This window comes from Lepus europaeus, chromosome 9, assembly GCF_033115175.1.
Source record: "Lepus europaeus isolate LE1 chromosome 9, mLepTim1.pri, whole genome shotgun sequence".
Taxonomy (NCBI): Eukaryota; Metazoa; Chordata; class Mammalia; order Lagomorpha; family Leporidae; genus Lepus; species Lepus europaeus.
The window spans coordinates 63,267,249-63,292,414 of record NC_084835.1 but is presented as its reverse complement, the minus strand read 5'-3'; the positions used below and the strand labels follow the sequence as shown (position 1 = coordinate 63,292,414).

General features: G+C 43.5%; 1 protein-coding gene across 9 annotated transcripts in view; it reads right to left on the bottom strand.

Moving 5' to 3' along the window:
- The window catches only part of EPB41L3 (erythrocyte membrane protein band 4.1 like 3), a 277,490-nt gene that overhangs the window by 18,929 nt on the left and 233,395 nt on the right, over window positions 1-25,166 (bottom strand). For 6 of the 9 annotated variants that reach the window (XM_062201391.1, XM_062201383.1, XM_062201387.1 and 3 more), the window contains exons 8-13: window positions 24,871-24,958; window positions 18,530-18,682; window positions 14,803-14,900; window positions 13,987-14,162; window positions 10,453-10,673; window positions 5-58 (exon numbers count right to left, since the gene is read on the bottom strand). In XM_062201391.1, the coding sequence (XP_062057375.1) occupies window positions 5-58; window positions 10,453-10,673; window positions 13,987-14,162; window positions 14,803-14,900; window positions 18,530-18,682; window positions 24,871-24,958 (790 nt within the window). The remainder of the gene's footprint in view (window positions 1-4; window positions 59-10,452; window positions 10,674-13,986; window positions 14,163-14,802; window positions 14,901-18,529; window positions 18,683-24,870; window positions 24,959-25,166) is intronic. The other 3 variants (XM_062201385.1, XM_062201386.1, XM_062201390.1) reach the window with 1 other exon arrangement.

The following is a 25,166-nucleotide window of genomic DNA, read 5'->3' as shown; positions in this document are numbered from 1 at the left end:
CAACCTCGGTGGCAGTGGTTTCCCCGTCGGCTGCCGTGTCTGTCCGCTCACTGTCAGTCTGGTGACCACACAAGTGATCAGATCCCAGGAAGAAGGCAGGGACAGAAAATAAACCAAGCTGGTCAAACAGGGTATGGCACAAGTCAAACCGTTCCCATTCTTTCTCAGGGACCTGTAGCACTCTATCTTCCCACAAGAATGCAGGGGCAAGCCAAAGCGAGAGAAGAGCAGAGCTAGGTGTCATCGACAGAGCCCACTCCGAGGAAGACCCGAGGCACGCACCACCTGCAGGGCTGCAGGGCCTGCATGGGCCGCGCTGGCCGGCCTGCTCCTAGGTCTCAGAAAACCAATTTGTCATCCCCTCCTCCCCACTCTTGTCACTAAAACCCCAGTACAGCTCTCCTAAAAATGCTTAATGCAAATAAAATCGATGTATTTTTCTATTCTAGTAAAATGTCACATCTGAAAGGTAAATGAAAATTAACATCAAAGCTACTGTAACAGTCACTGGACTTTCAGCCCCTCATTTATACCACTGGGAGAATTTACATCCACTGATGAACATCAGGCTGTCTGCATTACCTATCAGTTATAAAAAGCACATGCCAGTGACTCACAGGCATATGTTTTTTGTAATGATACATGGAACTCCACTGCAAGTAGCACTGCTAACAGAGACTTTTAAAGACCAGGTGTTGTTTATTTGGCCCCCACCCTCCAACACAAAGAGGTATATCACAGCACAGATTTAAACACCTTGTTTCAAAAGGACCATTCAAATGGAGTAAATAATAAATATTAAACAATAAAGAGAAAGAGAGACATCTACTTGGAAACAAATAAAACAAAGCACAGCATCTGACAGAGTCTAGGTTTTCAGGAGAGAATTAGAGTGGGAATTTCAGGATTGGCCTATAATCTGTTTCATAGAAGTTTATGGTTTAAAATAAAAACAATTTTATTTTCAGTAGAGCCATGGGCATTGAAATTGGAACATAATCCAGATGCCCTAATATTGACTGACTTTCCCTCCATGAATATTAATAAGATTCCATCAATCAACGATTGGGGGTTAATATTTTGGTAAAAAAATCAGAACTGGGGGTTCTCCATGAGCCTGCCTCTGAAAATCACCTCTCATTCCCAATAACAAGGCACGACAGGGACAGTGCGATCTTCACTGACATAACTCTGGCCAGGGTGATTTCTTGGCACTAAGTCTTTTTAGAGATTCATAAAAAAAAAAGGAGTGGTGTGTGCACATGAGGATGGCATTTTTGCAACTTCACTACCAAGACTTAGAGGAAAATAACTCCAGGAGGCTGATGAAGAGTGTGTCGTAGGCACAGTGTCACGAATGGGCCACCTTGGTTCACTACTGGGGCATGGGGTGGCTGTGAGTTTTCTCATAAGCGTGATCATGGCTATGGTCTTAGCCCAGCCTTACCAACTGACAGCCTACTGTGAATCAGCAAGAGAAAAGTCACTCACTGTTCCAGTGTATGGAATCAGAGACCCTAGACATTCAAGAACAAATAAGAATGACCTGCGCTGAGTTTGGTAATGAGTTGTGTCAAACACTTTTAAAGTACTTAGAATTTCTCTTTCCATTGTTTTCCTCACAGCTTTCAAATGGACATCAGTAACATTCGCAGGCGTTAGGGTGCAGTCACAGTGAAGACTGACAGGAGCCCAAATCCAGGCCGCTCCAGACTGCACATTGGACATGTTTGCTATTTTCATCCCAGTTTTCTTCGTGGGAGGTGGGGAAAGGAAGAGCCCCAAGTACATCAAGCAACAGATACTAAGTGCTCCATGTAATGGCTGACATGCACAGAGCTGATAATGTAATAATTGTTGCATCTGATGTAATATCAATCATCATGTAACATAGTGAGATCTAGATATTAATATGACACGATTATTACTACTATATTTCCTAGATAGAATTTAATAGCTCAGGCTGTATCTTAATTTCCTTAAATCCCTATTGAGAGAGTCTGATCAGTTAACAGCATGGTGTCTGAAATAAATGAAGTAATAAAAGCTGAAAACACAGGTTTTAAGCTTTCCTAACAACCATTACCTATGTCACCTACTGTAGCTACACAAAATTGCACATGTACAGTACATCATGAACGATGTCTACACAATTTGAAATGTGATAAATCAGTTGATCAACTATTTTTTCCCTCCAGATCTGAGTTTGTCTCCATTTTTCAGTGTTATCAAAAAAAACCACTCAGAAATTCACACGGAATTATATTCTAGGGTACAGTGAGTGATGCTCATCTTATGATTCCTGGTATCTGATAGTCTGCCCCTTCTAAAAACAAAAGAATGGTTGCTCAACAACTTTACAGTTTGACATTATTAAGCTTTTTTTCTACAGGGTTTTCCTTTTGAGGAAGGCTGAACTAATTACGCCACTCTAACGGGTGAAAACTGTAAGCAGTGATAAAATATTTAAACAGAATTATAATCATCAGCGATTTCACAAAATGAAAGTGACACAGCTGAACTATGTTTAAGAAGTCACCCAGTTTAAGTGCCAAAGTGCTTGAGGCCCAGAGAATGTAACAGGCCATGTAAGCAAATAGCATTTTTTTTTTTTTAAACTCAATGACCTAGATAATTCCCTCGCTCAGGCTGACCTGGAATGCACAGCTCTTTAACACCTGGGGTTGAGAGTGGACACTGAGCAGATGGCCAGACACGAAGTCTGCGGGCAGGGGAGAGCTGTAATGAGCCAGCGGAGGCTGGACAGGAGGCTGACCCAGCCGCGGGCTCACAGCAGGGGCGCTGTTTCCCAGGTGTGCGGCGAGGGGCACAGTGAGAATCCGGCAGTGCTCCTGCCTCACGCACTTGCAACACGGACTGCTGTGATTTGTTTTGCCGATGTAATGCAGACATGCCCAAGTTGAACATCAATTCTCATGCACTGTTTACAACAACATGTATACCCTGGATTAGGCACAAGATCTGTGTGGTTTGCTACAGAAAAGTTCAAACAGTTACTGAGAATTTCGAAAAGCTTACCATAGCAACCTTCTCTGCTTCGTTAACCTGATGACTAACGTCACTGCTAAAGGAAAAGTGTATCTCCAGCATAGAGACTGGCTGATACTCTAAGGAGTCTTGGTAGATAATACTGTGTTCTAGTATTATCTAATGTGGTATGTTCTGGTCCTACATTAGTAACATAGCTGTGTGTGAAGCAGTGATAGTAAAGTCTAGGATTTAAATCCGTTCTCAAATATTTCCTAGGGGTGTGTGTGTGTGTGTGTGTGTTGGAGCTAATATATATATATATGTGTGTGTGTGTGTATATATATGTATATATATACACACATATAGTCATATATAATTCAAGAACCTGGAAAAGGATTTTTCTGCTATGTTAACCTGAAAAGCCTAGACTTTCAGTTAAAACTCCTGTAAGACCATTCACATTTCCCCCCTTCTGCTGCAAAGAAATGGCCATAATACTACTAAGTATAGAAACTCAGGCACCCTCACAAGGCTACACACTCACAGGTACTGCTCAGAGGACAGACAGCCTTCCAGCACAGAGCTGAACCAACTCCCTTTCCTTTTTTAGTGCTGCCTCGACTTTGTGACTTTTTTTTTAAATGGTAGAAGTTATTTGGCTTGTCTCTTGCCACAAAAGCCCTTGTTTCTATGGCAACAGGAGGGCCGGACGGCCCCCGGGAGAGGGCAGGTGGGCAAGGACATGGCAGCCGCACCGCTGGGAGCAGCTTCTATTCTTTTGCCTGTGATCTATTTGAAGGCTGGAGGAAAGGAAACTGCTGGGATGCTCAGGGGTGGGAAAAGAAAGATTAGGAGGAAAAACTACCGGCTCCAAGTTCAGCTCACCCAATAGCTGGGATGAGAGGTGGGAGACTGGCAGGTGGCGAGCCCTCGGGGGTGGATGGAGGCTGGAAGCTGAGGCTCCTTCTCACCAAGTACAGGGCTGGCTGGGAGCCACAGCGGCCGCCAACTTCCCTGACCACACCACACTGTATTTCAAAATGAGGACACGGTTTGGCATGTGCTGGAGCTGCAAGAAGGGCTGCCTCTGACACAGGCGACGCCAGTGCCAGCACTGATGAGTCCCAGCCTGGTTCTATATGTAGGGAAGCCTGCACTAGGTCCTGTCCTGATTGGATTTGAACCCTGCTCACTGCATGCAGCTCTCCCTGCTTCTGTTTCTGGACCTACCAACAACAGACATCATTCGGGTGTTTTAAATCCTGTGGGACACTCGTTCTGAACCAGGGCATCTGACACAGCTCTGTGAGTAACAGGGACAGACTGGCAACGGGTGGGGCATTCCCGGATCCCAGAGCTGTAACTTTGGAACACTACCCAGATAATGATGACATAGCCCTTGGGGTGCTCCCTCCCAAATCTCCCTGGCTATCATTTCAGTTCAAAGTTATTCATGTGTCTTGGGTATGATTTACTCATGATAACTGCATAGAACCTGCAATTTAGCCCTGATCTTTTACAATGCTAATGGGTACTTTAACATTGACTTCCGGCTGAGTCCTTTACCCCTAAATGAACTCAGCGATATGGCCACATGGTGTTGTGCCTAACCCTGGGGCCCGGGTTGGACTCCCCAACACACAAAAGAAACCTCAACGGATCGGCACAGACAATAAATGAGGCTCTGAAAGTAGGACCAGTATCGCAGCAGCCGGCTACCACTGTGTCGGACTGAAGCACGGAACACGCAGGGGAAGTGTGTTCTATGCCGAGGTACACACCTCTTCCTCTGAACTGTCACTCGGGTCATTGTCTAGGGAGGCGCTCAAGGAGGCCGCCTTGGGCTCCAGGTAGCAGAGGCACAGAGCCAGAGGGAAGGAGAGAGTGAGGGCATATGGCACTGAGAAGGAGGCGGAGACCAGGAAGAAAAAGATGAAGAGGAAACAGGGCACGAGGGACGGGGAGCGGATGGGGAGGTAATGCTGCAGGCTCTGGGGCAGGAGGTTGGTTTCAGAGAGGTTGGGGAAAGAGAGGTAGCCATCATCATCGAGGAGAGAGGGGAATGACTCGGGGAGCTGCAAGGAGAAGGAGAACAGGGTGGTCCCTTTGCCAGTTTGCTGTCTGCAGCTGAAAGCCACATCTTGATCCCCCACGTAAGCCTTCCCTTGGCCGTCAGGGTCCAAGGTGGGCTCTCCACACATGTGCTGGGCTTTGGGCGCCTCGCAACCTGGCAGTGCGTGCTCCTTCTCCTTACACCTCCGTCGCAGCTCTGTAGAGGATGCAGGGGTGTGATGGGCTGATGGGGGTGACAGGGGACATGAGTCGGTGCCAAGCCCAGGTGACTGATGTGAAAGAGACAGAGAGAGACAGGAAGCAGCAAACAGAGGTGCAAAAGGACAAAAAGAAAACTGCAATTAGTTAATTTTCTTATGGGAATCAATATAAATTGTAAAACAAGAACTTAAGCACTAGGGTTGCTCATGAATTGTCAAATATTCAAGCTGCATGCCAACCTCATTGTGAACAGCTATGGTTCTCCCACGGGACCATCACATACAAGGTAGGATTTTTTTTTTTTTTAAGTCAGAACTGAAGGTATTTGTGGGAAATCCCAAAGTCTACAAGTTTTACATAATCAAAAAACAATTTCATTTTAGGCCAACAACTTGAGGAAGTTTTAGGATTTTGAGGACAAATACAACTCTCTGATAACTTAGATATGTCCTATCATGCTATATATGACACTAACAGAGATTTAGACCGAGCAATAAATATACCAGTTACGGTAACACTGAAATAAATTTTTGCAGAATGGAAAACTTGGGACTTTCATGGATTAAAGTCAAGACTTTCAATAACTTTGTCCTGATCTAGAAGTAGCAGATGTAGTATTATAGTTGAGCTGACTTAAAAATGAAAATGAAACCCAATCCAAATTTTATTATTATTATTATTATTATTATTTATAATTTCCAGCATTACTCCTTCCCTTGTTTAATTAACTACATCCAAAACAGGTGGTTTTCACAAAACAAGAGGTTTCTGGCGCCATTCTTATCTGATAAGAACTCATCACCAGGAGACTCAACAAAGAGCATTTCAGGGACTCTGACCCCCCCCAATGAATGGAGGCTCCTCTGAAAACCTTTCTATTTTGTCTCCTTTCTCTAGGACCAAAGCAGAATCAGTACACAAATAAGTGGTTTTAACAAGCTGACCAGCAAAAAGAATAGGCTGTCTTGTAACATGGTTTGTGTTTTCTTTCTATTTTTGTGGTCCATGAATAATAGAAAGATACAATTTCCCAGCCTTCTGTTTTTTCTTAGCAGATAAAGGGCATAGTTATACCTTTGATTTGAGTCCTTAATACAACGGTAGAAGCAGGCATTTCTACAAAAGTGCCTACTACATGCTACCTACTACAAGTCTTTGGGGGGCAAAGGGGTCCAGTTCCCATTCATTCTGCATCCTGGACACCTCACTGACCAAAGCCAGTTTCCTCTGCAGATGGGTGGCAAGGCAGCTGGGCAACAAAGGGAAGAAGGAAAGCAAGCTCATTGCAAGCAAGGCCTGGGAAAATGCGGAAGCTGTCACAGCCTGGCAAGGTACAAGGCCAGGGCACCCGCAGCCTGAATATAAATGCTACATTCTGAGGCCGGCATTGTGGCTCAGTGGGTTAAGCTGCTGCTTGCAAAGTGGGCATCCTATGTTCGAATCCTGGTGCTCTGCTTTCCAGTCCAGCTCCCTGCTAATGCTCCTGGGGAAGCAACAGATGATGGACCAAGTACTTGGGCCTTTGTTACCCATGTTGGGGAACCCAGATGGAGTTCCTTGTTTCAGCCTGGCCAAGCTCTGGCTATTCCGAACTTTTAGGGAGTGAACCAGCAGATGGAAGATTTCTTTCTCTGTCCCTCTCTCTGTTTCTCTGCCTTTCAAATAAGTGAATAAATGAATCTGTTTTTAAAAGAGCTACAGTTTCTATGTGTGTGTGTGTTTTTCCTAGTGACCTGATAACATGGAAATTATCCAGGCTGCTTGGGGGGGGGGGTTGTTTATCCAAATCTGACTTGGAAAGAGGTGGTAAATATAGCAACAGAGGGAAAGAAAATGCACAAATAAAATTATATCATGGCTATATTAGCAGTAGAAGTATCTCTTTTGACCATAAGTCATTTCCCAAACATGCACATTTGAAATAAAATTGTGCATTTTAAACAGGAGCCTGCACGAATCTCATTCAGCCAGGAATGACACAGAAGTAACAAACTATGTTCTGCAAGAAGACAACAGTCCTCCACAGAGAGCAGCCACCCTGTGCCTGGGGCATCACCGGGGGAGACACCTGCCTCTTCCAGCAATCCAGGCGGGTCTTCTAAGAACTTTGTCGGTAACATATTTTCCTTTGGTTAAAATGTAAGTACTCTCTATGTTCCTTTTTTGAAGATGGAGATGAATAAAATTAAGGTTTAATCTTTCATGCTGCCTATTAAAGAGGGTTTTAAAAGACAACTTTACAATGGGGAATTTGACAGTACTTCAAAAAGTTCATGGAAATGAATATCATGAAAAATTACGCATAGATTTCAAATTCTTTTTGTACTAACACAGACATTAAAAATTATTTTTTTATTAGAAAGGCAGAGAAGTTTACACACACGAGAGGCAGTGTGCTCCTATCCACTGATCTACTTCCTAAATAACCTTAATGGTCAGGGGTAAGTCAGGCTGGAGCCAGGAATTCAATCCAGGTCTCCCACATGGGTAACAGGGACCCAACAACCTGAGCCATCATCACCTGTTGCTTCCTGGGGTGTGCTTTAGTAGGGAGCTGGAATTGGGAGCTGAGCCAGGACTTTGAACCCAGGCACCCCAATATGGGATACAGGATCCCAAAGAGTATCTTTCCTACTATGCCAAAAACCCACCCCTCAACCTCTTAAAGAGTTATTTATTTTGAAAGTCAGAGTTACAGATAAGAGAGTCAAAGACAGAGAGAGAAGGACCTTCCACCTGCTGGTTCACTCCCCAGATGGTTGTGCCAGGCCAAAGCCAGGAGCCAGGAGTCCCCTCTGGGTCTCTCACATGTGTGTAGGGATCCAAACACTTGGCCCATCCTCTGCTGCCTTTCCCAGGCCTTTAGCAGAGAGCTGGATAGGAAGTAGAGCAGCCAGGACACGAACCAGTTCCCATATGGGATGCAGTGGCTTCACCCACTATGCCACAGTGCCAGCCCCGATCCTCCACTCTTAATTCCATTTTCTACGAACCATTTCAAGTCCCTTTGCATAGACAGCACCTCTTAAACACCACTTTCTGCCAGTGCCCTCCTGAGCCTTCATTATCGCTGTTCTTCAGAGACTCAGACTATGAGGATAGTGGTTTATTTGGCTTTTTAGGTTTCCATAGCACAAAGTGACTGTAGCTTAGTACTGCACATTACATCAACAAATTGGTAGCCTTTTAAAATCAAATAAAGTGAGCCAGTCTGGACCTATTTTGGGAGCAAACTAAAACCATTTACTTTTACGTGCCTGTGACTCACACTGACAGCTCTATAATGACTCTCACACCGGTGCTGGTGAGCTCATGAAAATTTTCAACACCCTAAGTATAAGAACCACATATTTGCTTTCTGGATGTATTACCTTCTTTGTAATGTCCCATTTAATTGGCAGGAAGAATGAAAAAAAAAAAAAAGTCAGAACAGCACACATTTTAACAGAAGTGACTCAACTATCCATGCCATCATTTCCCATCCTCTGCTAAATTTTTGTTTGACAAATTGATGTTTAATCCCCTCATCCCCCAAAGATGATGGGTTGGGTCACTAAGAATATTCTAACCACTACAGAAATTATTCCTTTGTGATCTATCCATTAAGACGTTCCTTTTCAATGTTTATTTTTATTTATTTTCATCTATTTAAAAGTCAGAACAAGAGAGAATGGTGGTGGGTGGGGTGGGGAATGGGGACAGAGAGACAGAAAACCTAGGATCTGCTAGTTCAGTCCCCAAATGCCTGTGACAACTGCTGGGCCAGACAAAGCCAAGATCCATGGGTAGCAGGGACCCAAACACTCGAGTCATCATCTGCTGCCTCCTGGGATGCATTAGCAGAAGCTAGATCAGAAGCAGAGAGCCAGGACTCGAACTGGCGTTTCCATATGGGTTGCAGGAGTCCCAAGTGGTGGCTTAACCCTCTGTGTCATAGCATCTGCCCCAAGATATCACTTCTAAACTCTTGTCAATGGGAATATTTTTCTATGGAGTCCCAGGAGGTGATTGTCTATCACATACATCTGTATTGGAAGAGCTCTTGTACAAAACAGCACTGCTGAACCCAAAGTACTCAGGATAACCTTTCTATTTTGCTACTTCCCTACTCTGCCTTGTACATTCTAGGAGCCACTCTGTTTTGCTGTTATGATGATGTATACACCTCCCAGTGTGTTTTTTGACTTTTAAATTATTTTTCTAAATAGCTGCTTAACAGTGCTGGGTCAGCAGAAATAACAATAAACAGACACGTGCAGCCCCTATTGGGGTGCCTGGTTCAATCCCCAGCTCCTTTGCTTCAGATCCAGTTTCCTGCTGCTAGGCAACAGATGATGGTCCACATACCTGAGGCCTTGCCACCCATAGAAGACCCAGAGGAAATTCTGGCTCCTGGCTGCAGCCTCATCTACCCTGGGCTGTTGCAGGTATTTGGGGATTGGACCAGAGGTTTGAAGATGTTCCCCACCCTCTCTCTCTCTTTCTTTCCCTCCCTCCCTCTCTCCCTTTCTGCCATTCTGCCTTTCAGAAAAATTTTTAAAATTTAATTTTGGGTGAAATACTGTCACAAAGTGAAATGAATAAAACACTTGGAGAAATTCACTTTTGGTCTTCTGTTGCAATCTCTTGGCCTTAAATTCATTTTCAAAAACATGCCCACTCACTACTTTGCTATTAGGTGACAAGTATAAAACTAAGAAAGGAATCAGAATATGAATACAAAGGCTATGCTCATTCTGTGTCCTTGTAGTCAAAAGCATGGCAAGAGGATCACTGTGTATCTAGAAAAATGTGCTGTACTTGGGTAGGAGAATGGGGCCAGAAACAAAGTGGGATTAGTGACAGTTCTGCTACAGGCAAGCATTAATAAAGTGACAGTTCTGATACGCAAGCCCAGACAGACAAGCGCCAATATGCCACCTAGAGTATTTTTCAGATATCTGTACAGGACAGTTGTTGAAAGTCTTAAATAGCACATCAGTTCTCAAAATAAAATTTCCCAAAGTTAAGAAACTTTCAGAGGAAAAATGTTGAAATAGGAATATTTTAAAATGGACACACAAATGTGACCGGCGCTGAAGTATGAACTACCCTATGCCTCAACACATCCCTGGCTTTCAGCCTCAGAATACTGAGAAGCTCTTCAGAAGCTGGAGCGAGCTCTGGGAGGCAGCCTGGGGGCTATACCTTTCCCTCCAGCCGGACCGCAGCGACAGATGTGGCTTCTTCGGCCTTCTTCCTCCTGTTGTCCTCCTCGTCCCGCTCCTCCTCGGCCTTTTTCTCTGGAGTCACAGTGGTGATCAAGTTGGTCTGAGAGATGCCCTTTGTTGTGGCGTACTGGCCAGTACCAACCTCTGCAGCAGACATAGAATCCTTCATGTATATTTCATGGTTTTCATTCACTGATGCTAAAAGCAAATACAATTGGAGAAACAAAATCTGAAATAGTTAAGTCAGAAGGAGGATGAGCGCCACCATTGTCCCATACTGAAAAAACAAATAAACAAACAAACCACCACAAAATACCAGGTGTGTTACGAAAAGATACATCAGTGTTGCAGGTACCTTCATCCGAGCACTACCATGGATAACCTTTCTGGATCACCTAGACCAGGGTGTCAAAATTCATTAAATCGTCAAGTCTGGAAGGCCAGAATAACTTTCATCCATTCTCAGGCTCTCTGGGGAGGATGCAGGTGAGGGGGGCGGTGAGTGGAAGGAGGCTGAGCTGTTGCCCAGCCTGTTACCTCAGAGGGTCACTGGCTGGGTCTGAGCTCTGGGCACTTGGTGGCAAGGTCCATACTAAGAGTAGAATTTGCAGTGGATGATGGCTCTAATACACTTGGCTTTGAACATACCTTGAGAAGTAACACTCACCAAAGAGCACCGAATTGGTTTTATTATTATCCTTATTAACGTGAAATAGCCTATCATTCCTACAACATAAAGGTCCCAAGGATAATAATGAAAATTAACTATCTTTAGCAGAGATTACAAAATTCAGATGGCAATTTAGTTCAAATGATGTACAGGAAGTGAGTTTTTTTTTGGTTTCTATTGCATTTTAAATAGACTAACACGATATGCATATTCATACTTTCGACCCTAATATTTTAGGAAAACAAGACAAATGTTGCTAAATGAAATTCATGCAAATGCACAGCATGCAGACATAAGGGATATAAGATACAGGCTTTCATCTCCGCTGAAATGTCTTAGTGAAAGAGATGCCTCAATTTCAAAATTTGCCTCTCATTATTTCAGATTTTAGATATCATAAAATTTATTAAAAGTTATAAATGCTGCTTTACAAATACACAGTAGCCAATCACAGGCCAAACATAATCTGCATTCATATTCTAGGAGCTTTAAAACAAACAAACAGGCTTCTGAAATCCTTCTGATAGCTAAATCATTTCACTAAAATATCTTCACTAAGATATTTTATATCTCCTTATGCTGATGAAAAAGTTCAGGCAAAATGGCTTCCCAAAAGACCAGTTAGGCTGTTCTATCTGAGGCAGCTTTGCAAAAAGCTGTTCATGTCCCAGCATGCAGACAAGTTCAGCAGCAGCAAACATACTAGAATTGGCGAGACCATAGCAAGTGAGAGACAACACATACTAACATCACTTTTGGGCAGGGAGGAAGAGACAGCATGGTATTAGTACACTGATTTCACAATTGTCTTCTGTCTTCTCAGCAGTCACTATCACACAAAAGGTCACAGGAGAAACAACATTCACAACCAATGGGTTCCCCTGGGTGCATATCACGGAACAAAATGGATGGCATTCAGGAATCAAGGTATGCGTCCACAGAAGTTCCTCCAGCATTGACTTGGAGAATATACAAATAGTTAACAGAGCTTCTCCGAAGGACAACGGAAAAAGCTTCAATGACAAGAAGCTTCAATGTTAACGCACATATTTCAGTACCTTAACTCAACCTGAGACACTCCGGGTAAGTGTTTTATTCCAAAGGGCAGGCTCTACGTTTGGTGTTCCGGTAACCCTCCGAAGACACAGAATGGTATCTGTATCTGCAGGGGGTCATTGGTTCTAGGAGCTCTGGGACCCCCAGATCTGTGGGCACTCAAGTGCCTTTATAGAACAGTGTAGGATCTGCCTATAATCTACCCACATGCTGCTGTACACTTTAAATCATCTCTGGGCTACTGAGACTGTCAGATTCCATGTAAATGTAAACCATTATTATGCTGCGTTGTTTAGGGAATAAGAAGAAAAGAGTCTGGACATGTCCAGTGTAGACACAGTCCTCTTTTAAGAATATTTTTGATTCACAGTTGGCTGACTCCAGGGATAGGGAACTTACCAGTATGGAGGGCCGACCAGAAGCTACTTCCTAGGCCAACTCACAAAAGCTTATGTGGATCATCACTAACACAATCACTGAGATAATTATAATTGAATCTATTCCACGAGTGCTTTCACATATATTTTGTTTGGAGAGTGGCCTTACTCCCATTGTACAGATGACTAAAACTGAGACCTGGAGAGTTGAAGTCATCTGCCAGCCTTGCCTAAGACAGAGGGCATGCACCAGAGCCTGGATTTCAACCCGGTATGATCCACACAAGGCAAGTGTGGACACCACCTCACTAGCCACACACATAACACAGAACTAACAATACAACCTTGATTTCTTCTACAAACTGTCAAGGAAGAATTCTGTTAGGAAAAAAAAATAGTATTTTTTTTTAAATCAGAGGATTCAGGGAACATGTTGCCCCATCAACTACACAGGGCTATGGTCAAAGGCAAAGGGAGAACTGAGACTCTTTGAGGAGCAATGGCAAAAATGGTAGGGATGGTCTTGGGCACTTATCATTTCTATTTCTTTTTGCTTATTACTAAAACCATATGCGCATGCCAGAAAGTTTTCTTTTTATTTGCACAGCACAGATGTTCTATGAAACAACTCATCTTCAGGTGCTCTGACGCACAAGGCAGGGGCCAGGCCAGGCCTGAGTGGAGTGTGGAGTGTTACTATAGCTGGTACAGCAGAGGCGACATCTCCCTACCACAGTCGACAGCAACACAAACCTGCCAGAGCTAACAAAAACCTACCCACACGCACCATTTGTTTACTCCCTTAAATAGCTGAGTGATTATCTCCCCATTTGACTTGGCACATTTGACCTGACAGTCCCGAACAATCAGACAGCAATGTTCTCCCAGTCCATCTGGTGTAGTGATTAATGTGAACTAGGAGAAACCAAGTTGAGCCCTTTGTTCCGTTATTTGAATGCCATCTTTCCTACCAGTTTATCAAGTATCTGGTAGACGTCAACGTTTTATTCATAAAACATTTTGAGAAACAAGAATGATCTGAACTTACATTTTCCTTTCTGAAACAAAGAATCAGAGGCAAATCTGTTAGTCATTTAAGACCAGAGTATGTGCCCACTACATTTGGAATGGCAGCATCTTTTTCCAGTTTCAGGGTCCCAGCTTATGGAAGGATGTCCTTCACTCCTTAAGTACCATTCTTTTGAGTAATTTTATATAAATCTACCAATGACACAGATGTTAGACAAAGTATGACGGCTTAAAAATCAGTCACTCAGCTGCAGACCAACAACCTTTTGTCATTTTACAATATCCAGGAAGATCTACATTTATGAAAAGGTCACGACGGCTTCAAACCCCTTTATGGGGGGCTCCAGGTCATCAGCAAGGGCCAGAAAGCAATGCCTACCTCCATCCAAGCTGCGAGACATGGTATAGCGTTTGCTGGACGAGCGTTCAAAGTAAGGCGCTGGGCGATCTATCAACGCACTGGCCCTTCTTGTTTGGGCTTGCGTTCTGCCACTGTACCGGAACTTGGAACCCAGGGTGAGGAATTTCTTTGGAGGTGCTTCTGGTAACAACAGTCTAAAGATATGAAGAGACACATAAGGAAGTCTAGTAAGTCAACTATTAAGAATGCTTTCTAAACTTTCTGCAATGAAAAGGATCTGATTTTATAAGAAAAGACATCAGTTCCTATAGGAGGGAACAGTTAGAGGTATGTTGCGGAGAAGATGTGAGCCAAACAAGGGCTGGGTGGGACTAGAACTTCAGCATCCCATGCAAGTGGGGAGTCTGCAGTCCCATAAGCCCAAAGAGAAATGAACTAGGTGATGTCATGAAGGGGAAGAGATAGAGTTTTTGCTCTGTAGACACAAATCTCATGGGCCTGGTCCCACACGTGGGTAAAGGGGTCCGAGCTATTGAGAAGTTACTGAAATAGTAAGGGATGGATTGGACACGTGAAGTGGACACCCTGTAAATAACAGAAAGACACGAAAGATAATGAAGAAGGAGGCAGGTACACATACAAGACAATTAAGGAACATCCTTGTAATTTAGTCAGAAGTTCTTTTGGTATTTCTTACGAAGAAACGTGGTGAACAGTGACTTCAAGGAACAGAAGGAGATGCTTCCCTATTCTTCCTCCCAATAACTTTTCAGTTTGAGTTATGTCAGTCATTCCCATTCTTTCTTGGGAAAAATCAAGATGATCTGTACTTACCTGAAAAATGTGTGGTGCTCAACACACACTTTCCATAAACGCTTGGCGGCTCGATGGTTTGGCAGCTTAAACCCAATGGTGCTTTCAAATTGCTCAAACTAAATTTTAGAAGGGGACAGTCAAGAGTCAATTTGGAATTAAAAGTAACAGAAGATCAGCAACTAATTTACAAAACCACAGTGTCACCCGCAAATTCCTCTTTACTTATTAGACCATGTAGAGTTCATGTTGTACACATTCATTCATTTTAAAGACCTTATCCTATCTATCTCCTTAAAATGCTGCAGGGAGGGATAACTGCTTCATGCATATGGTCAAGTTGGGCACAAGATTGGGTCTTATGAAAACTAAACACAAAAAAGGAGTCTATTTGAATTGCCTCCACAGATCAAGTTGTCTGGATCTCATTTTTAAGTTGTAATTTCAGTTTCTCAATGACAGAATGACTTCCGCTGGAATGTACAGAAATGGTCAATATGTTTATGGACATAGTTTATCGAATTGCAGAAAGGACATTTTCTCCTAGTATCTGGACAAAAAATATGTGTATTTCCTAGGTCTTTGATGACTGGGTAGCAGATATCCTTGATTTTGTGTGTTCGGCAATGGACTATCATGTTAAATACTAATATCTCTGTATCAGACTAAGATTAGACTTTGGGAGAACACATCCCCTTATTTTCAGAATGCATATTTTGGATGACATTCCATCTGCCATCTGCATTTTCAAGGTGAAATATGTGATCTGCTTTTCTAAACATATTTTATAACACCACTGCCGACGTGCAGTGAGTTTTTACTTAACGAAAGCAGTATACAACAGGCCACCAGAGGGCGATCATCTTAAACTGTAAAGGCTTTCCAAAACAGCACACAACCTGGCTATTGATGGAACTAGTAGTGAAAGTAAATTAAGTAGCAAAGCAGCTTGGTGAGGGGTCACAGGCATGGCATGTGAGATACACTCACACTTGAACTCTGTTGCTTGTTTGCTGAGGATGACTGCAGAAATTGGGAACTATATCCTAAGTTGTTCCAACTGCAACTGCCTTTTCTAGTTTTTGCACTTAGGATGCTCACATGCAGAGGCAGTTGTAAAAACTGCTATGATCCCCTAGACCCAGTCAGGCCAGGAGTACTGTGGCTCTACCAAACCACCATCCAGTTGTTTATCCTGTACCTAACAGGTTCCACATATTGTGCTAACACCATAGGCTATAAAAAAGTCAACTTGCTCTTTGCTACAAGAAGCTGGGAAGAGCCCCTTAATTTTTTATTGACACATAATAACTGTGCTTCCTTATGGGGTAGAATGTGATATTTCGACACACGTATATCATGTATCATCATCGGTTCGGGGTAATTGGCATATCCATCACTTCAAACTTTTAACATTTTTGTTGTGTTGGAAATACTTGAAACTCTACTAGCTATTTTAAAATATACAGCTAATTACTGTCAATCAGAGTCATTCTACTGTGCTACAGAGCAGAAGTTACTCCTACCCAACTGTACCCATCTCCATCCCCCTGCCACACACCTTCCCCAGTCTCTGGTGACCCCTTTTTTTGCTCTCTACCTCTATGAGGTCAGCTTTTTTTTCTTTTTTCATTTTTTTTTTTTCAGGAAGGATCTTACTGCTATCCTTCTTATTAGCACAAAGTGACACAGGCTTCCAGCCATTCAGAGTGTCTGTCTGTCTGTCATCTGCATCCATTTCTCCCAATGTCTTCAGAGCCCATGTGCCATCAGTAAATTCTTCTCACTCACTCTCGCTCTACAAACACGAACGTTAAACACTGGAAAAAGCAACGTTCTTTCAGCTTGCTTCTGCTCGAATCAAAACCCTGCCTATCTGCTAACCTGGATGAGAGAGAAGCCACTGACCTCTGCCTCGGCTGCTTCTCTCCTCGCCTCACCTCACGCTGGCAGGTGCTCCTAACGCCTTCCTGAACCCTTCATGGCATAATGGGACCTGGCAGTCAGATCCGCATGCCGCCTGCCCTCCCTGTCACAGAGGACGCTCCTGGCGAACCGCTTTCTCCTGAGACTCATCCTGTCACCCATCAGTCTGCCCCTCTGATTTCTTGGGCCGTTTTTTTTCATCTCCCCATGCTTCTCTTCTGCCTGGCCTGCTCTCAAATACTGGTGGTGCCCAGGGTCACGTTACGGCCTCCTCTTTAACTTCTGTTGCTCTTTGAGTAGTTTATTCTATGTCTAAGGCCTTGAATAGCATGTATACAGTTGATATCTCTGTTAAATTTTCTACTACATAAGAAACGCCTCCTCTAAAAATCTATCCTGAAGAAACTTCCATCTTGTTTTCTTTCCCTGAATTCTAAACCTTAGTCCTTCTGTTTAAAATCACTGCCATCAACATCACTCAGGCAAACTGAAAGCCACTGACGAAGGTGGGTGCTTCCCTCTTTTAATCCCTCCTCTATCCCGCCTGCCCCTGACCCTCTTCTCTCGAAGCTCTGCCCTCCTTTCTGATCCCACAGCTCTGCCCTGGTTTAGGTCTCATCACATCATGTTTCTTAAGAGGTCAAACTTCATTAAGAAATCAATCCATTCCCAAATAGTCAGGTAGCTGCACCTTGCCCTAAATTAAAATCCTCCATAGTTCAACTACTCTCTACTGATTGGTTCCTCTCTCTCTCCCTCATAACCCTATGCTCAGTCCTCTGTAGATGATCTCACTTGCAGCATGGTGCCACACTCAGTGTGAGTGCACGTTTTCCTGCTAAATAGAAAATCCCTTGTGAACAGGAAGAAGGTCTTTGTATTTCCAAAACCAACTGTGCCTGACAACAGATGCTCATTTAATAAATATTATTTAAGCTATTAAAGAGAAGTATAATTTTGTATCTACATTAAACATGATTATTTGCTATACATTCTGATTTTTAAAATTGCATTTTACACTAAGAAACTCCAATGGAGAGGGAGATTTTGAAGACAGAAGATAATTCCACATGATACCAGTAAATGTTCTGGATGAACTACAAACCTTGAGCTTTGACTGTCTCCATTATATTAACCACACCAATTAGAAACTGGAAGAAGTTAGTAACTATCTCTTCAGCAAATCAAAGCAAATTATGTATTACTTATTAAGTACAAACCACTAAGGAGGATATAAATATGTTAATCACAGAGGCTGTGCCCAAGGAGTAGGGGTTAGTTATCAATTCTGATTATTTCATTAACATTTCTAATTTTTAAAAAAGTGGGAATATTCTAGAAATACACTGGGGCTGTGGAACATTTTACACAACTCACACTCAGACTCCCTGTTCTAATCTTCTCTGTAACCTGAAGCACATTATGTCCAAGCAATTCACTCACAGGTGCAACCAGATTTGCAGGAGAAATAAAAAGGGCCTGAAGATATAACAGGACCCAGAGGAAGACATCCATTCATCACAGCTTGACACATGAAAAAAATCATTCACACACAAAACATCATCTGTGAATCATGATTTTATATGAAATACGTCTTGAAAAATGCTTTCAATTAATGTATGCAGCGGGAGAAAGCTGGAACACAGTAAGGGAGTCTTTATTTATTACTGTTTATTGGACAAACCTGCAATAAATTCTCTCAGGCATTCAGACATACTTCACCACATCCCATATTGCTGAGAACTTGCCAGATCATTAAAATTTTTATTTGCTGCCAGGGACTTTTCTTCCCAACACACATGCAAATGTAGGTTATACGTACCTCTCCCGGCCGGATCTTAATGTAAAAATTGTTCCGTTTGTATGAAATTTTGAGAACCTTGGGCCAGGCAAATCGATTTATTCGCAGTCGGTCACGATATATCAATAGGCCACTTGCACAAACTCCTAACATAATTTCTACTCCTTCTGAATCCTGGGAAACAGCAGAAGAAACAGTGAGTCAGTGTCTCACACAGGCCCACTTTCAGCTGGGTACAATATTTAAGCCTTCGTGACAGAAGCTATAAAGGCCTAATTTGAATATAAAAAATATTGCAGCCATTTAAAAAACATTACCAGTGAATAACAGTTTTCTAAGGGGGACATTCATCACTATGGAGATGTGTTAGCATAAACGCTGCTCACTCAGGTATCTGAGACTCAAGACATAAACACATACACCGGAGACCAAGTAGACGAAGGTGGATAAATAAATAACTGCAATCAGAATAGCCACATTCTCACTTATTGAGTACCAGCCACTGCTCCAACTATGTACATTAACTTAACTTTAATAGTTACTGTGATAGATGGATAGTGTTGCTATCAGTATTCCCATTTTATAGAAGAGGAACACGAGGTATGGAGAAGTGAAGTGTCCATCCATCCCAGTTGAACATGGGTTGTCTGGTTCCAGAGACAGCATCCTTAACTGATAGGTATACTAACAAGTTCTTCCCTGTGAGGATCTTGGGGTTTGTATCTTTAAAAAGAACCTCAATCTTTACACACCATCACAGTCAGAATACAATTTAAATATAAAATAATTTTTTAATGGTTATTTTTTTCTCCCACTTGAAAGCAGAGAGACAGGGAGAGGAAGGGAAAAAGGGAGGGAGGAAGGGGAGAAAGAGTGAGAGTGAGAGAGGGAGAGGGAGAGGGGGAAGGGAGGGGAGGGAGAGGGGGAGGGGCAGGGAGAGAAGAAGAGAGAGAGATCCTCCATCTGCTGTTTCACTCCCCAAATGCCTGCAACACCCAGGGCTGGGTCAGCCTGAAACCAGCAGCCCAGAACTCTGTCCAGGCCTCCCATCATCTTCTGTCTCCCAGGACCCGTTAGCAAAAAGCTAAATCACAAGTGGAGTAGCCAGGACTAGAACCAGTACTCTGATATGGGATGCGGGCACCTCAAGGTGGTAGCTTAACTTGCTATGCCAAAATACAAATGTGCTCTTCCAACACTCCTTCCTCACCCACCACCCAGTGCAGGTAACATCAAACAATACGGCTGCCACACATAAATACGAGTTTTATATATGTGTGTAGTTTTTTAAAAAGACAAAAGTGGGGGTGTATTAAAATTGCAGTTTGCCTTTATGACATCTCATTTTTAGGTATCTGCTAAGCAGTATGTGATGCCTAGGGGTCATCAGAGACTTTTGGCTGACCCTATGCAGTATAGATGTTATCTTGCATCAAAACCAAGGTACAATGAGCAGGGATGCTGGCCTTGAATGGGGTAAAAAGACAGGGCAGAGGCAAGGCTGGGTGTGAGCTGCAGAGTCCCACCGAGGGTTGGAAGCAGGGTACAGAGAGGGCCGTGGTCGGTCACACGCAGGGAGCTATTCTTAGGTCTTCTGTCACCTTCATCAGGCTGTCCCCGTGTTTAAGCAGCATCAGGACAGAGGACGGGGGGCAATCTGGAAGAATCCACCCCAGATGCTGACTCATCCACTTTGTGGGGAGTCACTTCCTCAATCCTGTCAGTGCGAGGCCCAAGATGGACAACTGGGGTGGGAATCTGGCCTAACAGTTAAGACACCTGTTTGGCAGCTGCATCCCATATTGGAGTGCCTGGGCTGGGCTCCCAGCTCTGTCTTCTGATTCCAGTTTCCTTCCAGTGCAGATCCCTGGGGGCAGCGGCGATGACTCAAATATTTGTGTAACTTTCACCCATGGGGGAGACTTAGAATGAGTTCCCAGCTTCAGCGTGGCACAGCTCTGGCCATCGTGGGCACTTGGGGGCATGAACAAGCACACAGGAGAGCACTTGCTCTCTCTCTTTTCCCCTTTCAAATACAATTTTTTTTTCTAAAGTTCTTTAAAATAAATATATTGGTCCACCTCTGAGAAACTAAGTTAACAATATAATTGGTTTAACAGGAAATATCTTACCTTGGAAACACATTACTCCATTAGATACCAAATTACTGTACTGGAATGGAAATACTTGATGGCAGGATATTACAATATAATAACATTTGAGGAGAATTCAAAGACCAGAAACTGGCCACCATTTATCAAGGACTTTAATTAGAAAGAGCAATTTGAGCAGCAATACCGGATGCTGACAAGTCAGTGCTGTTATTGATCCCTTGGAATGAAACAATCTGTTCACATGGCCACTCTGAGGGACCGGCTCCCGCTGTGCACAGAAACACAGGCATGGCGAGGACAGTCTAAATAACTGCTCCTGGGCTCACTCTCTCATTGATAGGAAATACAAGTTTAAGAAACATACCTTTGACCAACAGATGGAAAGCATATTTTAAAATATTTTTTCATTATTGTCTATTTGAAAATCATCCACTAGTATCTTTTTTTTTTAAGATTCATTTATTTATTTGAAAGTGAGAGTTACAACGAGAGAGGGAGAGACACAGAGAGCTCTTCTATCTGCTGGTTCACTCCCCAGATGGCTGCTGTAGCTCGGACCAGGCCAGGCCGAAGCCAGGAGCCAGGAGCCAGGAGCCAGGAGCCAGGAACTTCTTTCACAGCTGCCACATGTGTGGCAGGGGCCCAAGCACTTGAGTCATCTTCCGGCGCTTTTCCCAGGCTATTAGCAGGGAGCTGGATGGGAAGTGGAGCAGCCGGGACTGGAACAGGTTCCCATATGGGATGAGGGTGGCAGTTTTATCTGGTAGGCCACAATGCCAACCCCAAGTTAGTATCTGAACTATAAGAAAACTGTGTGCCTTCATAGGTAAGGAAGGCTCTTGACACCTCCTCTTCTTGTCCCATCCAACATAAGCTACTGTGTCCCCAAATCAATGTTATTGCTGACACACCCCTTAGCAAGTGGCAATGAAAGAATCTCCCAGGGTCTTCCTCCTCCTGGATTCCATAAGCTGGTTGGCAGCAAAGTTGTTTGTGACCTCAAGGTCAGCACAGGTCTACCCGGCATGAATTTAGCCATTATGTGTTTGTTGAAAGAAAAGAATAAAAAATGGGGGCCGGTGATGTGGCTTAGCAGGTTAAGCCTCTGCCTGCAACAACGGCATCCCATATGGGCGCTTGGCTTGTGTCCTGGCTGCTCCACTTTCAATCCAGCTCCCTGCTGATGGCCTGGGAAAAGCAGAAGATGGCCCAAGTGCTTGGGCCCCTGCCACCCACGTGGGAGACCTGGATGAAGCCCCTGGCTCCTGGCTTCAGCTGGCTCAGCCCTGGCTGTTGTGGTGATGTGGAGTGCACCAGCGGATAGAAGACCTCTCTTTCTCTGTCTCTCCCTCTCGCTGTGTAATTCTTACAAATAAATAAATATTAGAATAAAAAATGAAAATGGCAGAAATAAGTGGGATTCTACAGTGAATGAAAGCTTCTATTTTATATTCTGCACAGGAATGAAGAATGATACAGGTGAGCAGGCGTTTGGCCACTGCTTGGATGGCCCACATTCCCTACCAGAGTGTTTGAGTCTGATGCCTGCCCTGCTCCTGACTCCAGCTTCCTACTAATGCACACCCTGGGAGGCAGCAGATAGTGGCTCAAGTACTTGGGTCCATGCCCCCCAACAGAGTGTCTGGCTCCTGACTTCAGGCTGGCCCAGCCGCAGCCATTGTGGACATCTGGGAAGCAACTCAATGTTTGAGACACCTTGGTCCCTCTGTTGTTCCAAATAAATAAACAAATAAACAATGTCAGTGAGAAAATAACCACTACCAAAAAAAAAAATCTTTCACAACAACAACCAAAACACCAAATGCTGCCATCCCTCAATAGCACTCAGAACATGGGCTATCCAACATGTTCCTTTATCTACATCTCAGAATCGTACATGAAACCAATGACTCCGACAAAGCCTATTAAGATTGGCATTAAGTGACCAACAAGCAGAGAAAGATTCCCAAAGAAAAGAAAAAGCATTGTGAATATTTTCCTAAGATATTTAGAATAGTTTTTTCCAAAACACAGGACCTTCACTCCATGATCATTCTTTGTACACAGCTGAAGAGTACAAGACCACAATTCAGAATTTTAACATGGATTGGAAAGTTCAGGGCCTTTCCTGCTACCAACAGATGAGAAGCATCTCACCCATGACCATAAATTAGCTCTAATTCAATTCAGTAAATTTCCTCCTTGAAATGACGGAGTGTGGCTGCAGGAGAAAATGGAGTCTATAACCAAATCATCTGTTATACTGAATATTCAGATAAAATTCTCTGATGGGCTGCATTGCACTTCCTTAATTCTCTTTCTTTTTAATTGGCCTAATTTCAAATCATATTATTGAATGAAAAAGTAGCCATCCATTTGCATTCAGTAGCTACAGCACTGTTAAGTGATTTTATTTTTACTGATAGGAACACTGATGCATCCTGAGCTGTACTTCCCTAAATGTGTGCCCTAATCTTTTATTTATTTATTTTTTTCTGGACAGTAAGTGAATCACAGCATGTGATGTAATTCAAAAATAGCTTTAGATTCACTCCAATGATCAGGCTACCCTCATTTCCTTCTTGATCTCTTATCTTTTATCCACCTGGGGAAAAACTCTAAGAGAAATAAGAAAAATCTTCAAGCCTTTCCTTACTCTTATTTTGAAAAGCTTACCCTAAAACTTATACCTGGTATAAAATCAAAAATATCTTTGTTATCTGAGTGCAAAGTAAGTGAAAATGTATGATAATGAACTGACAAGGAAACAGGGCTACATTTGCTGCTGCAATTACACACAAATGTCCAAGAGCTCGGCACCCCGTGGACCACTACATGCTGGTCAGCGCTCGGTCAAGTCTCCAAGGTTCTGCTGGCGCCCGGGCCTCCGCAACGGCCACCCTGTGTGACATCCAAACCGACCACAGGCGTCACCAGTCTCACGGCCATCATTTTTCTGTCGAAACTCACTGTGGGTTAGTCTGCTCCTTAAATGCCAGCCAAAGAGCAGCCCGGCTTGACTCCCAGCAGCAACAAACCCTACAGATCCTAGACTTCTGCCCCATGGGTCCTGGGGATTGTTGAGATGTTTGCTTGAATCGATTTGGCTGAAATTCTCTTTATTTCCAGGCCCTGAACTGACTCTGTAGGATCCTCACTCGCCAGGAAGCCTGCAACTGCACGCTCTGTGAGACCCAGACCGTGAAACTGGTGACTAACTGTCCATCAGAGGTTAAGGCCACACCACTACGTGAGAGGGATGTTATCTTGTCAGCCCCAATCAGAGGAAATCACCCTGAACTTTGAATATTAACCTTATTTGAACAATGCTGAAGACTCTGAATCCACCCCAGGATCCTCTCAAAATTCATGCTTTCCTGCTGCAAGGCTTCATAAAAGCTTTGCTGTTTTTCCATAAAACTTTTATTCATGCTGCTTAAATGGCAGACTTGTAGGCTGCACACTCATTCCCTCAGTGGTGAAAAGGACAGAGATTCTAGAAGAAGCACAGCACGCTGCAGAACTGTTCCCTGTCTCCTCACAACTGTGGCTGTTCTACAGTCCAATTCCAACCTCTGTCTTCCCAAGATTCCACACTCAACACACATCTCTCAACCACCAAGTGGCGGGGCTAATTTTAGTTGAACATAAAAATAACTATCTCAAAGTACTGGTTATTTGTCCGTGTACTTAGACCTTTGATTTCTTTCCATTTCTCATGAACTTACTGAGTGTCTGGTGGCATACATAGTACCAAAGAGGTAACAGATGCAACACTTGGATCCTAGACGACAGGCCAAGTGTGGACAGCCAGACAGGAGAGAACAGGACAGTCCTGATGTGGGCAGGGAAAAGGCAGAGACAGGCTGTGATGGCAGCCATGGGTGCTTGGCCCCACAGAGTGGGAGCTGTCACTGTGGCAGGACAGAGCTAAGAGCTTGTTAAGTCAAGAAAAGTTTCTAACACAATCAACAGGCAATGCCACAGAGCCTTGGCTGATCGCTGCCTGTCTGGAGGCTGAGCCAGTGTCTACGGCAAATTTGAACCATGAAGAGTAACTCCCTCAGTCCAGGTAAGAGAGCTGTGTTTGCTTTATCATGGAGTAGGGCTTAAAAGGCATGTACCGACTGGAATCCTCCAAGTTTTCATTTACGTTAATCAAGTAAAAAATATCCTGCTTATGGCAATCTAACATCTCATTACACAAAATGAAACAGAAAGCTAAGCTTGGAGTTTAAAAACGCATACCTTGGCATGATGTAAATCTACCCCGTACATGGACAGTTTCTTGGCATTCTCTAAGAAGTGCATCTCTGCTTCTGCTGGTGTCATTCCTCTGATAAAGAGAAAAGGTTTTATTATGAGTTGGCTCCACCTTCTAATTAATTAGCATTAAATGTTCAGAAATATGGCCAGGTGTTTGGCCTGACTGTTACAATGCCTGCATCCCTCACTGCAGTATCTGGCTTCGATACATACCTCTGGCTCCCTGCTAACCCAGATCCTAGGAGGCAGCCATAGTGGCTTAAGCTGTTGGGCCCCTA